Here is a 12,121-nt window from a genome sequence, read left to right on the forward strand (position 1 = left end):
CGTTTTTTTTCCTTGGAATGTTGGGGATTGGTAAAGGTAACAAATCATAACGTTATAGGGAAACTTTGGTAAGAGAGGCAGATACGGCGTCTTATCGGTCTCCATGCCAAAGTGCTGCAGGCAGGCTTAGTGGATGTGGCAGATGAATCAGTACCAGAGGTGAGTAACATCTGAGCACCTATGGGACATGGCAGAATTTATCGGCTGTTCTCAGAACGCTTATGGCAAGAGAATTGACGAGACTAAAAGGCGTCGTTATTTAATAATTCTCCTAAAAAAGCACACACAAGGAGAATAAATATTAATTTTTTGTCATTATTAAACTTGGCACAATATAGCAAGTAAAAATAGAAAGCTGGAGTGGATAATGTGTTTTAAGTTAAAATGTTTCAGGAAAATCTTTAAATTTGTAAACTGTGTTGTATTAATTCTTTTCTGTTTATAAAAGTCCAAAAATAGATAATAAGTAATCTTGTATTATTTGTTCCTTTTCCCCACTCTTTAATCAGAGGAACTGAAATAATTTGAGTGTTCAGTTCACCAAAAGCTAGAGGATCATATGATGTTAAGCTTGCATAATATTCTCTATAAGAGGGGAAAAAAGTTAATTCTATTTTCAATACAGGCAATAGGTAAAAGTTCCATTTCTTGTCACAGCTGTAATACTATTCCCAATAATGTTAAGAGTTGCACGTCAGGGCCTCTTCAAGAGTACAGACCTTGAAAAAAATTAGTGACGCAGTGGTGGATGGGCACTGCTAAAACGGAGTTAACATGATGGCAAGCAAGGGAGGATCGTGTAAGCAAGAGGCTGGGCAGCTCTTTGGAGGTGGTCAAGAGTAAGACCATAAGAGTCAGCCAAAAGGCCACCAAGATTTTACTTACTTGCTGGACTGAGTCCAGTGGAGTGTCATGCTGATTTAGTCTTGTGATGAGGAATATTCAGTTTTATATGTGACAGAAACGTATGATACTGTTTTTTCTTCAGAAGCCATGTTCTGGCTGTCCTCCTTGCCCGCTTACTCTCTGGTAGCAATGAGCATGCTTCTCTAAAATGCCAGGCTTTTCTAAAAGCTAAATCACTGGCTAAACCCAGTGATTTCAGAGGGAGTTGAGAACACCAGGACCTAATAGGACCATTTTACCAAAATATCAATGCATACATCAAGTTTTAATTTGTATAGATAGATAGATTGCTCCTGACATCCTTTGGTTCTTAAATTATAAATACCATTTAAAAAGAAAAAGATGATTTGCTCCGTAAATACTGTTATTTTTCTAAGTTACTTCTAAATACTCTTGAAACTAGACCTGCGGGTTCTGACTGCTGTGAGCTGCTGTTATTCCCAAGCCAACAAGGGATATGCTACATATCTTTTCCAGGGGCACAAAGCTGCAGAAAATTGACTTCGTAGAAAACAAATTTGCTTGCAATCAGGATGTCAGAGATCTGTTTGCTTCTTTCCCCTGCATGAGCTTAAATAAATTATGTAACTTTTTTTTTTTTTTTTAAACACAGTATTTGCTTGTATAAAAGCAGGATCATTCCTGTCTTCAGTGTACCAAATCCTTTAGGATCCCTTAGTAGAAAGTGGTACCAAAGTACAGGCTGTTACTGAAAAGTATTACTATTCTGTGGTCCAAGGAACTAGTTAATCTTCCAGAACCTCCTCAAGAACCTCCAATCTTACTAGTATAAATCTCAAATCTTGAAAGAATAGATAAGCATTTGATATTTTTTAAAGCCTCCCAGAGCATATCTTTGTATCATAAGCACAACAGCACACATGCTATGTATAGCCTTTCCTGCAACTCATTTTTTTCCTATTACTCTTAAAATACTTCTTCATAGTAACATTGTTTTCACTGTTTTATACCAATTAAGTGCTTGAGTGTGTAGTTTTAACTCCAGAAAATGATGGATTCAGTATCTGGTAAGAGCCAAATGGTTTTTGTCTTTGCTAGATACATTTACTTTCTCTCTCTCTTTTAATTATGGGTAATGACCTTTCCTATTTTTTTTAAGATTCTATAAAAAGTATTTTTACAAAAGAAGATGAACTACAGCACTTCACTGAAATGCTTTTCCCCTTCTTTTTTCTTCATTTTGATGTGTATCAGCTGTTACCTTGGTCCCTCTACCCCCCCACCCCAAAGGCATTTTTTTCAATTAGTGAAGTAATATCCCTCCTGTAAAGCTTAATAGAAAATAAGATGCTATATATACACTCTAAATGCAGCTACTAATTTAGGCTAGAAAATGATTTGTAATCTGACATTGGACTTGGTGTAGTCAGATCATCTTCAGGAAAAGAGGTCATAAATAAGAAGCTCTTAAAGGCTAATTATAGTGAGTACAATTAATTTCTACAAGAATTACAGCATATAAATTGAGACCTTGTTTTTCCTCATTGTGCAAACTGCCGAGGAAAAGGATGGAGCCTGTTAGGCAGGAGGAGTTTCGGAACCAACGCCCCTGATCTTACTTTTGCCCTGACTTCTGCTGTTTCTTGATACCCCTATAATGGGCGTATAGCTGCTTTAGCTCCTGTTTTGAACAGCAAGGGACCCGAGCGGAGACTTTTTTTTCTGTTATTGTGGAGTGTTACGTTCCATCGCTGTGCTATGAACAAAAAGCTAAAATATTTGAGGGCTTTCTCCAGCATCTTGCTGGCCCCTTTGTGCTTTTAATGAAATTAAATTATTTTAAAAAAAGGGAAGTGAAGACAGGACTGAAAGGCTCTGTGGTCTGTCCCTGCAGTAGATTAAGGAACAAATCCTGTGCGGAGAGAGACTGTAAGAAAAGTCTGAAGTGCGTCTTCGGCAGAACCAAAAGGATTCCCCTCTCTGCCTGCAAGCAGATGCTGCTGCTTTTGTTGTGCTTCTGATTAGTAAACAGATTTAAATGCATCGGCTTCTCCAAGTACTGGAGTGAAAGAAATCAGACTTGCAAAGAGTCTCTGCTTTGCTGGATAACAGTTTCATTACCACATTATTTAGTCTCTCCAGGCCACTTAACAGAATACTTAACTTGAAAGGGTCCAATTTTTGTTTTCATTCTATATATTTTTCTATGTTGGTATTTAATATTTTTGCCCGTGTGGCCAAAAAAAAATTTTTGAACCACCATGAAGTGGTGACAGGAACCGACTCTTACTGAAAAGTCAGTGCTACCTGTTGGCTACATGCTTTACATTTGACTGCTTTCATTTTAACAACAGAGTTTCCCAAATTAATTAACCACATTAAAAAAAGACCTAGAATCTGTCAAATTCAGGACAATAAGCTGAAAGAGATTCCAGCACTTACGTTTCTGAAGACAGTTGTGTGCTCTGAAAGCTCTCGAAAATGAGGTAAGGAGAAGTTGGCACGAGTCCGTGCTGCCTGCTGTACTGTGTGCATACGGGCCCCAGGGGCCAGCCAGGCATCTCGCAGAAAATAATTCAGTAATTCCCTCGTACTCCGTCTGAACTACATTACAGATGAGTCTTCCAAAAAGGTTGTTTTTTTTTTTTTTTTTTGTTATAATGATAATGAGTAAATATATTTGCTGCTTGAAAGAGAGTTAATTGAGCTTAGTTTTTATCGATGACCACAAAAATACTCATTTGTTTTATAGTATATTGGAAACAGGAAATCAGATGTTAGTGTTTTGTTGGGCTTAACCTCATGCTTCCAACTCAGGTAACTAGTCAAAGCAATGTAAGTGAGGTTTTGTTTTTTTTTTTTTCCCCCTTCCATGCTCCCACACAGTAAAGCAAGTATTGATTCAGAGTTTGCACTTTTCAAAAGGCATTACTAACAACTCTCAGATTTAATGCATCAGTGTTAAAATGTTCATCTTTATTAACAATTAACGTGCTGCTTGGAATGGTTTGGGCTTGCAGAGCAGAGAAAGCCATTTTCAGACTCAAAATACGCTGCGCACAGGCACCGAATCTTCCATAGTGAACTGAAGCATGTCACCCTGCTCTTTTCCTATAGGTGATATACGCAATGACTTATACCTGACGTTAGAAAAGGGAGACTTTGAGAGAGGTGGGAAGAGCGTGCAGAAGAACATCGAGGTGACCATGTATGTTCTGTACGCGGATGGAGAGATCTTGAAGGTAAGATGGTTGTTTCCCCTTTGAGCTTCAACTATGTCCACTTGTTCCACGTACGTATTCTCTTGTTTGGTTGTCACTGCTGCTGAGGAAGCTCTAAAGCTCTCCTACCTTTAAAATGTGTTTTATGAAAAAGGAAGTGGTCTTCATTTCTTTAGGTTTCAAAAAGTTTGGAGCAATTTTGCTATTTGGGAGTAGGCGGCATGGTGAAAATATTCATGAATCAAAAAAGCTCATGAAATTTCCAAATGCAATGGCAGTTGCGGTACTGAAAAGAAAATGTAGAATAACTGCAGTCTGAGACAAAAGTGAAGAGTATATGACGCACATAAAATGAAATAACATATTGCACAACATTACTGATTACAAGAGAGAGACCGTTGTCAAACAGAGCCATTAGAGTTAAGGTACTGAGTGTAGGTTTGGAAAATAAGTAGCTTATTTCGAAGAGCTTGGCTTCATCCTGGGACGGTCACATTCCAGTTTTGGATGATGATGCTTAACCATTTTCTTTCTCTTCTCTGCTGTTAAATTTAGCCTGTATTGAAGAAAAGAAGGTAGCAGTAGATAAGTCCATCTTGTGTGGGGCACGAAGGGGGTGGTGAGGGAAGACAAGTAACTGTCAGCAATGGAGAAATGCCTGTGTTAAAATGTATTAATTAATAACTTCCTCATATCTTATTTTTCTCCCTCCCCATAATAAAATAGCTTTTGTAGCTGTACTCTTAGAAGAGTCTGAATGCCAAAGTGCTCGTGTATGAAACTCATTGCCAGTGTTGGGTGTTTGAATTGAAAGAGGGGCTTTTCCTTGATGCAAACGTTGCTGGTGATTTGCTTAGAAATTAAGCAGCTCTCTTGTAAGGCAGTAATTTGTGCGTGGAGCTGCTGCTGGAAGGTCGCAACGCTTTTTTGTCCAATATGAATTGGACATACCTTTCAAACTGAGTAATGCATTTTTAATCTTTTTTTTTTTTAACAACTGCCTGCCTAAGACCCCATAGGTCTTTTTTTCCCTTTCAAAATGCAGTGTCAGAATCTTTAAGTGCTAGCGTTGGTGGTAGCTAATCACACTAGAGCTGTCGCTCAGGAGTTAAGTGTAAAAGCCATATACTTTGTAGACATTCAGTCTTAACTACTTCTGTGTTTTCAGCTGGAGAGGTCATTTACAAATATTAACTCACCTTTTTCTTACTCTGACCTGTTATTACTACTTTAATAGTACTGCAGAGCTTTAAGCAGGTTTGAGGATCAGGCATGGTACAAACACCCAAATAGTAGTAAAAGGTAGTTGATGCAAATAAAAAAAATTCAAGTGACTGTATTTGTCACGATAGGGAGACTGTTAGCATTACGCACAAGGGATCTTCTGTGTTTTTGACATTTAAACCCCATATTCAAAGGAAAATCTTTACACTGTTTTTTATGTTAGTGCTCCTCTCTACAGCTGCAGTCAGAGCAGATGCTTGGTTTATGTCAAGGAGACTGTTGGTTCATGACATATAATGATGCCTAAGATCCTTCATATTTCAAGCACTCAGACAGCAGGATAAAAATGAGTTAATAATGAACATTTTCTATGTAAGAAATAAAGATGCAAGTTAACAGATATCTACTGAAAAATAAGTAAAAATGCTTTTTAAGACATTAAAAGTTGAACTCTCCTTTCTTTTGACTTGAACCCTTTCTTACTGCTTAGGTACATTTGTGTTCTCTCTTACTGCAGAACTGAACTAGAAAAATAACATATAAAAATCGAACACGAGTTGAACTGAATATAGAGACCTGCTTCTAAAGGGCTAAATGTCAGCGTGCAGGAATAAACATGCACATAAAAAAAAATAGTGCATAGAATTGAGTTTGGAGGTTAATCATGTCTCATCGTTTTTCATCACTGCTGTAGTTCCTGCTTGATGTAAAACTTCTGCAAGCTCCTCTGCCATAGTTAAAGCAGATGAGAACCAGCCTTCTGGGGTTACTTTTAGCATCGTGGGGTCACTTACCATTCAAACTTCATATCCTTGGCCTTGTAGAAGACAGGTGATCTTATTAAGTGCATATTGCTGCTCTAAGTCTATAGAACTGCCTTGGACATTATTACAGTTCAGCTCCTTAAAACAAAGATTTTCAGTTTGGGCCAACTTTCAGAATGTAAATTTTCGTTGCAAAATAGAAGCAAATAATATCCGTGCTCAAATGAACCTTCCTCATAATTCAGGGGAAAAGCTCCGAGAACAAGGAGTTCCATCAAATGACCGGCTGGGTAGATGAGGGGGGAGCAGTGGGCGTTGTGTATCTTGACTTCAGCCAGGCTTTTGAAGCTGTCTCCCATAACATCCTCCTAGATAAGCTCAGGAAGTGTGGGTTAGACAAGTGGACAGTGAGGTGGATTGAGAACTGGCTGAAAGGCAGAGCTCAGAGGGTCATCGTCAGTGGCGTGGAGTCCAGCTGGAGGCCTGTGGCTAGTGGCATCCCCCAGGGCTCAGGACTGGGTCCCACCCTGTTCGATTTTTTCATCAATGACCTGGATGAGGGGACAGAGTGCCTCCTCAGCAAGTCTGCTGATGATACCAAGCTGGGAAGAGTGGCTGACACAGCTGAGGGCTGTGCTACCATTCAGAGAGACCTGGCCAGGCTGGAGAGCTGGGTAGAGAGGAACCTCCTGAGGTTCAACAAGGGCAAGTGCAGAGTCCTGCACCTAGGGAGAAATAACCCTAGGCAGCAGTAAAAGCTGGGGTCTGACCTGCTGGAGAGCAGCTCTGCAGAGAAGGACCTGGGAGTGCTGGTGGATGACAAGTCGACCATGAGCCAGCAATGTGCCCTTGTGGCCAGGAGAGCCTATGGTCTCCTGGGGTTCATTAGGAAGAGTGTTGCCAGCAGGTCGAGGGAGGTGATCCTGCCCCTCTACTCAGCCCTGCTGAGGCCTCATCTTGAGTACTGTGTCCATTTCTGGGCTCCCCAGTACCAGAGAGACATGGAGCTATTGGAGAGAGTCCAGCGTAGGGCTACGAAGACGATCAGAGGGCTGGAGCATCTGCCCTATGAGGAACGGCTGCGAGAGCTGGGCCTCTTTAGCCTGAGGAAGAGAAGACTGAGGGGGGATCTTATCAATGTTTACAAGTATCTGAAGGGAGGGTGTCAAGGGGACGGGGCCAAACTCTTTTCAGTTGTCCCATGCAACAAGACGAGGCAATGGGCAAAAACTGAAGCATAGGAAGTTCCGCCTGAACATGAGGGGGAATTTCTTCCCTGTGAGAGTGACAGAGCCCTGGACCAGGTTGCCCAGAGAGGTTGTGGAGTCTCCTTCTCTGGAGATATTCAAAGCCTGCGTGGATGCAACCCTGTCTAACATGCTCCAGGTGACCCTGCTTGAACAGGGGAGTTGGACTAGATGATCTCCAGAGGTCCCTTCCAATTTTACCCAGTCTATGATTCTGTGATCAGTGCTGACAGTCCAGCCTGGGCAATGAGGTTTGAGAAATCTGGGTTTCCATTTACCTAAAACTTAACACAGTTTCATTAGTCTAGGTACTTTTAGTATGCCAATAAATGGATATTGGTTCAGTTTTTATATCAAGGTTAATCTTGATTAATGCTCAGCATGGACAGCTAGCGCCGTGGGCTTTTAACCACGTGCCTGTTAACTCCTGCTGTTCTCCCTTGGCGGGACAGTTGGTTTCACTCGGGGATAAAATAGATTTTCTTAAATGGGAGGAAAAGAAGCAGCTGTAGAGACTGTTAAATATAGTTTTCACTCAGCATATTCTAAAAGAAAATACTAATGACTGCAGCAAGGGGACTGTAATAGATTTCTATATAAACACTAAGAATAAGGAGTGCGTCAGGTAGCGCTGGTGCATCATGGCTGAGGGGAATTGGTTTGTTGGAGCTCCCCGCTCCTGGAAAGATCCCTCACGTTATCTGCAGTTTCTTTCACAATCAAGTGTAGCTGTTTTCTTCCTTCCAAGGCAGGAATGCCAAGGTACACAACACAGTGTGGAGATTGCCACAAAATTTCAACCAGTATTGGAAGAAAAACTCTAAACTTTCTCTGACCAGCACAACCCAAATCTGAATTACAGCTTTGGAAAGACTTTAGTGGAACCATACTTGGTGTTAATAAAAATATTCTCTCTGTCTCAAACCCTCACTGCTGTTGAGTATATGTCTTGGCCCAGAAACAGTCCTATTGAACACAACAGAATTATTTCCAGAATACTGTGCTGTGCAAAAAGCGAATGAGTGTTTCTTTTTCAAAACATTCTCACTCAATTGTTAGCATCTTTCAATAATGTCTGAAAAATTTTAAAAAATGGATACATTTTTCTTCTTTTTGTTCAGGTAGCAAGAATATCTCATTCATTGCAGGGTATACCTTAAATGATAAAATTATTATCCTGCCCCTTTTTCTGGTTTAAATTCCCTTCCTTGCCTGCACCCTCTAATTCACCTGTGTATTTGGGTCTCCTGATAATTGAGTCTATAGAGACGAGTTGCATGTTTGCATTTTGCACCTTACTCCAGAATTCAGTGTTAAAGATTAAACCCTTCTCCCTCCTCAGGCGATGGATTGTAGTATAAATGTAAAGACACTAAGAACGACAGAAAAAGGCTCTTCCCTTATTCATATCCATAAAGTTTGCAGCAGTGAACTGTAGTTCAAAGACTAAGCATTTGTGTGCCACAGCAGGTAATTTTTAGGAGAAATACAAATACTGTTTTACTATCTCTTATAAATCTAGTGCAGAATGACTTTTTGGAGTTGTTGAGTTGAAGGCCAGCAGGTTACTTTTATCAAGTAATATCGTTGCGATACTATAGGCACTGTGTTTTTTAATACCGCCAACGCTACTCTGTCCAGCCTGTTAATATATGCAACAGCTAAATTCTTATTCCTATATAATTAAAAAAAAAAAACATCTTCAGGCCTGGATTGTTGCAATTACCACATGGTATTTTCAGAGATGCCCAGGATTACAAGTGCTGAGTCTATTCACTCCATTCCTTTAGTAGTCCTCATCTGTTTATTGAATATATCCTGTGCTTGATGGAAAACTAAAATAATAATGAAGGAAACAAATTCAAGTTGAATTCACCCAGTAGCACCAGTCCCATAGCTCATCCTTTGACCTAAAGCACAGGCTCTTAAAAAATTACAGATTTCATTGTTTCTCAGTTTCTGCTTCTGAGTTTCCTTTTATGTCTACGGTAAGATATGAATTATATAAAGGTTATCAGAGTGTATTAAAGTGACTCATATGTAGCGATGTGCTGTCTTTTAGTCTTAAACTGTGTTCTTTTGTCCCAGGACTGCATCAGCCTGGGCTCAGGAGAGCCGAGCAGGAGCGCGTATCACTCTTTTGTCCTTTACCACAATAACAGCCCTCGCTGGGGGGAAATCATCAAGCTACCCATCCCCATAGACCGGTTTCGTGGGTCTCACCTCCGGTTCGAGTTCAGACATTGCTCCAGTGAGTGCAAAGCAGGGCCAAAAGGGACGTAACGAGGCTGACAGCTTTTCCTTCTCCGTTAATAGTTGGATGGGGTTGTTATTGGGAAGGGGAAAGGGTGCAACCTTGACGTGCAATAAAAGCACAATGTTAGTGATCCTGCAGTGTTAAATTAGCCTGTTGCTACAGTTGTAAAACGGCGTAGAAGTATTAAAAACTTTGTGAAACAGTTTGCAAGTGTTCTCCCCTGCTGTTCTTTTGCTGTGTTTTCACTGTAGCATGTTTTCTTTACACTATATGCATTTTGTATTTTACTACAGTCAACATGTGTGTATTTGTTTTGAGGCTTTTCGATCCCTTGCATAGAATTAGATATAGTACATCATATCTCATTTCTTATGTGGGCTCTATGCTTTTGGTAAGAATGCAGAGAAGTAAATAAGTTTATGGCATGTATGGACAGGCAGAATATATACAAATATAATTCCTTATTTCTATCTCTTGCTGCAGCAAAAGACAAGGGAGAAAAGAAGCTCTTTGGCTTTGCATTCACTCCATTAATGAGAGATGATGGTACTACCTTGTCAGATGACATTCACGAGCTTTATGTTTATAAGGTATTGATTCTTAAAGAATCTCATAACTCTTCAAACACACACTGCAGCCTTTTCATTTCCTTACATCGCTACTTCAGTTTAAATAAACAAACATCTTTATGTTATCGTTTTATTTTTCCTCATTTGAAAAGTGTGAGGAATGGATTAATTACAAACAAGCTTAAAATTCTATAAATTCCAAATCATATGACTAGGTATGGATACGTTTTCTCATTTTCTCTCTCTCTTCCTCTCTCTCTCTCTCTTTTCTTTTCTTTTTTTTCCTACTCACCATTTTCCCTCAGATTACGATGGTTTATTTTCTGTTATTCCCGTTTAGTTTGAATTCAGGCACACTAGTGTTTGAGCATTCAGCAGTTTTATCAGCCTGTGGTACTGTGCACCTGTACGCTAGAAAACCATGAGGTTTTGCCCCAAGTTTCAAATCCAGCATGTTACAATGCTACAGCTCGGCATTGCTGTAGCAGGGTGGGGTTTTTTCTTCCTGCTGAGGTACCTCAATTTTTTCTTCAGTGTGACTTTCAGAGAGCAACATTAAATTGCACAGCTGAAAGATCCTGAAAGTTGTAAGGAGTCAATGGCTAGGAGACCACGTTTTCTAAAGCCGGGTCTATATTATACGTGTGCTGGCCTTGACAGTGGTAAGCCCGGCTTTCTCTTAAAAGCCTTTTTGTGCACCCAGGAGATCTGTTAGGCAATTGCTATCAAGGCATGAATATGTGGAATGAAATTAAGTTGTCCAGGTAAAATTCACCTTCCTTTCCTGTGTCTGCAGTGCGATGAGAACAGCACGTTTAATAATCACGCACTGTACCTGGGGCTGCCTTGCTGCAAAGAGGACTACAACGGCTGCCCCAACATCCCTTCCAGTCTCATTTTCCAACGCAGCACCAAAGAGACCTTCTCCGTCTCCACGCAGCTTTCTTCTACCAAACTGACCCAGAATGGTAAGCAGTTGAGCCTTCAAAATTACACAAGGTAGCAGGGAATATGAAAAAGAGAGAAGATGTGTGTGCTTGCGCGCTCTGTGTGTTATTTTACTAAAATGCTTCTTTGTTTTGATTTGGTGATATGTATGCAATTCTTTACTATCACTGTATATTGAAATGAGCAGAATTTTTTTGGAAGAAATGAGGATAGTGACTGCTATTTCTCTAACAGCCATTTCTGTAAGGGCAGACAAAAGATAGTATGTTTAAAGCAATGTTTATTTTAATTACATTTCTAAGAACAATTCAAAGTTAGCATACTTATATAATCCTAAATTCATTTTGTTAGGCTTCTGCAGAGCTACTAAGTAAAACAAAACTTGTTGCTGCAAGCTTCCTAAGGCAAGGGAAGATAAAAGTGGCTTGTCCCCATTTTTTTTTTTTTGCAAGAAATAAGAGCTGCAACAAGAACAGAACTGTAGCGTGTAATGAATTTCTGTTCTGTATGGGACTGTTGTGCAAAACTTCTGGCTATTTTGAGATTTTGTTTTTAACCTGCTAGCTTGGAGTGTCATGGGAGTGATTCCTGAACTGCTGTAACATTAGAGAGACTTTTCATTAACTTATGTCATAGTTCTCTTTATTGTGTTGTGTTAGGAGCAGGAGTTAAATTATAGCCGGAGATCCTGAATTCAATGGAAATTCGTACAATGCAAATTAAAACCCTGAGTTATTTAATGTACTTGCTAAGCTCATACTCTACATCTGTCATACTGAATCTCAAGTATTTCAGCTGTGTTGCTGTCCATCTCTGTCGCGCTGTTAAGGCACTATCAAAAGGGTCTCTTGAGTACACCTTTTTGTTTCTCTGTTCTGTAGTGGATTTGCTTGCCCTCCTGAAATGGAAAGCTTACCCAGATCGTGTAATGGATATCCTAGGAAGACTGAGACACGTCAGTGGCGAGGAAATTGTTAAGGTACTAAGTCGAATAACAGTCTTTGGTTGTATCCTTCGTTCGTGT

General features: G+C 39.9%; 1 protein-coding gene across 1 annotated transcript in view; it reads left to right on the top strand.

The window, feature by feature from the left end:
* Positions 1-12,121, top strand: part of DOCK3 (dedicator of cytokinesis 3) — a 203,793-nt gene that overhangs the window by 122,403 nt on the left and 69,269 nt on the right. Inside the window, exons 15-19 of the mRNA XM_062585966.1 lie at positions 3,985-4,109; positions 9,412-9,574; positions 10,064-10,170; positions 10,946-11,117; positions 11,979-12,076. Coding sequence (XP_062441950.1) covers positions 3,985-4,109; positions 9,412-9,574; positions 10,064-10,170; positions 10,946-11,117; positions 11,979-12,076 — 665 coding nt within the window. The remainder of the gene's footprint in view (positions 1-3,984; positions 4,110-9,411; positions 9,575-10,063; positions 10,171-10,945; positions 11,118-11,978; positions 12,077-12,121) is intronic.

This window comes from Rhea pennata, chromosome 12 (genome assembly GCF_028389875.1).
Source record: "Rhea pennata isolate bPtePen1 chromosome 12, bPtePen1.pri, whole genome shotgun sequence".
In the NCBI taxonomy this organism is placed as follows: domain Eukaryota; kingdom Metazoa; phylum Chordata; class Aves; order Rheiformes; family Rheidae; genus Rhea; species Rhea pennata.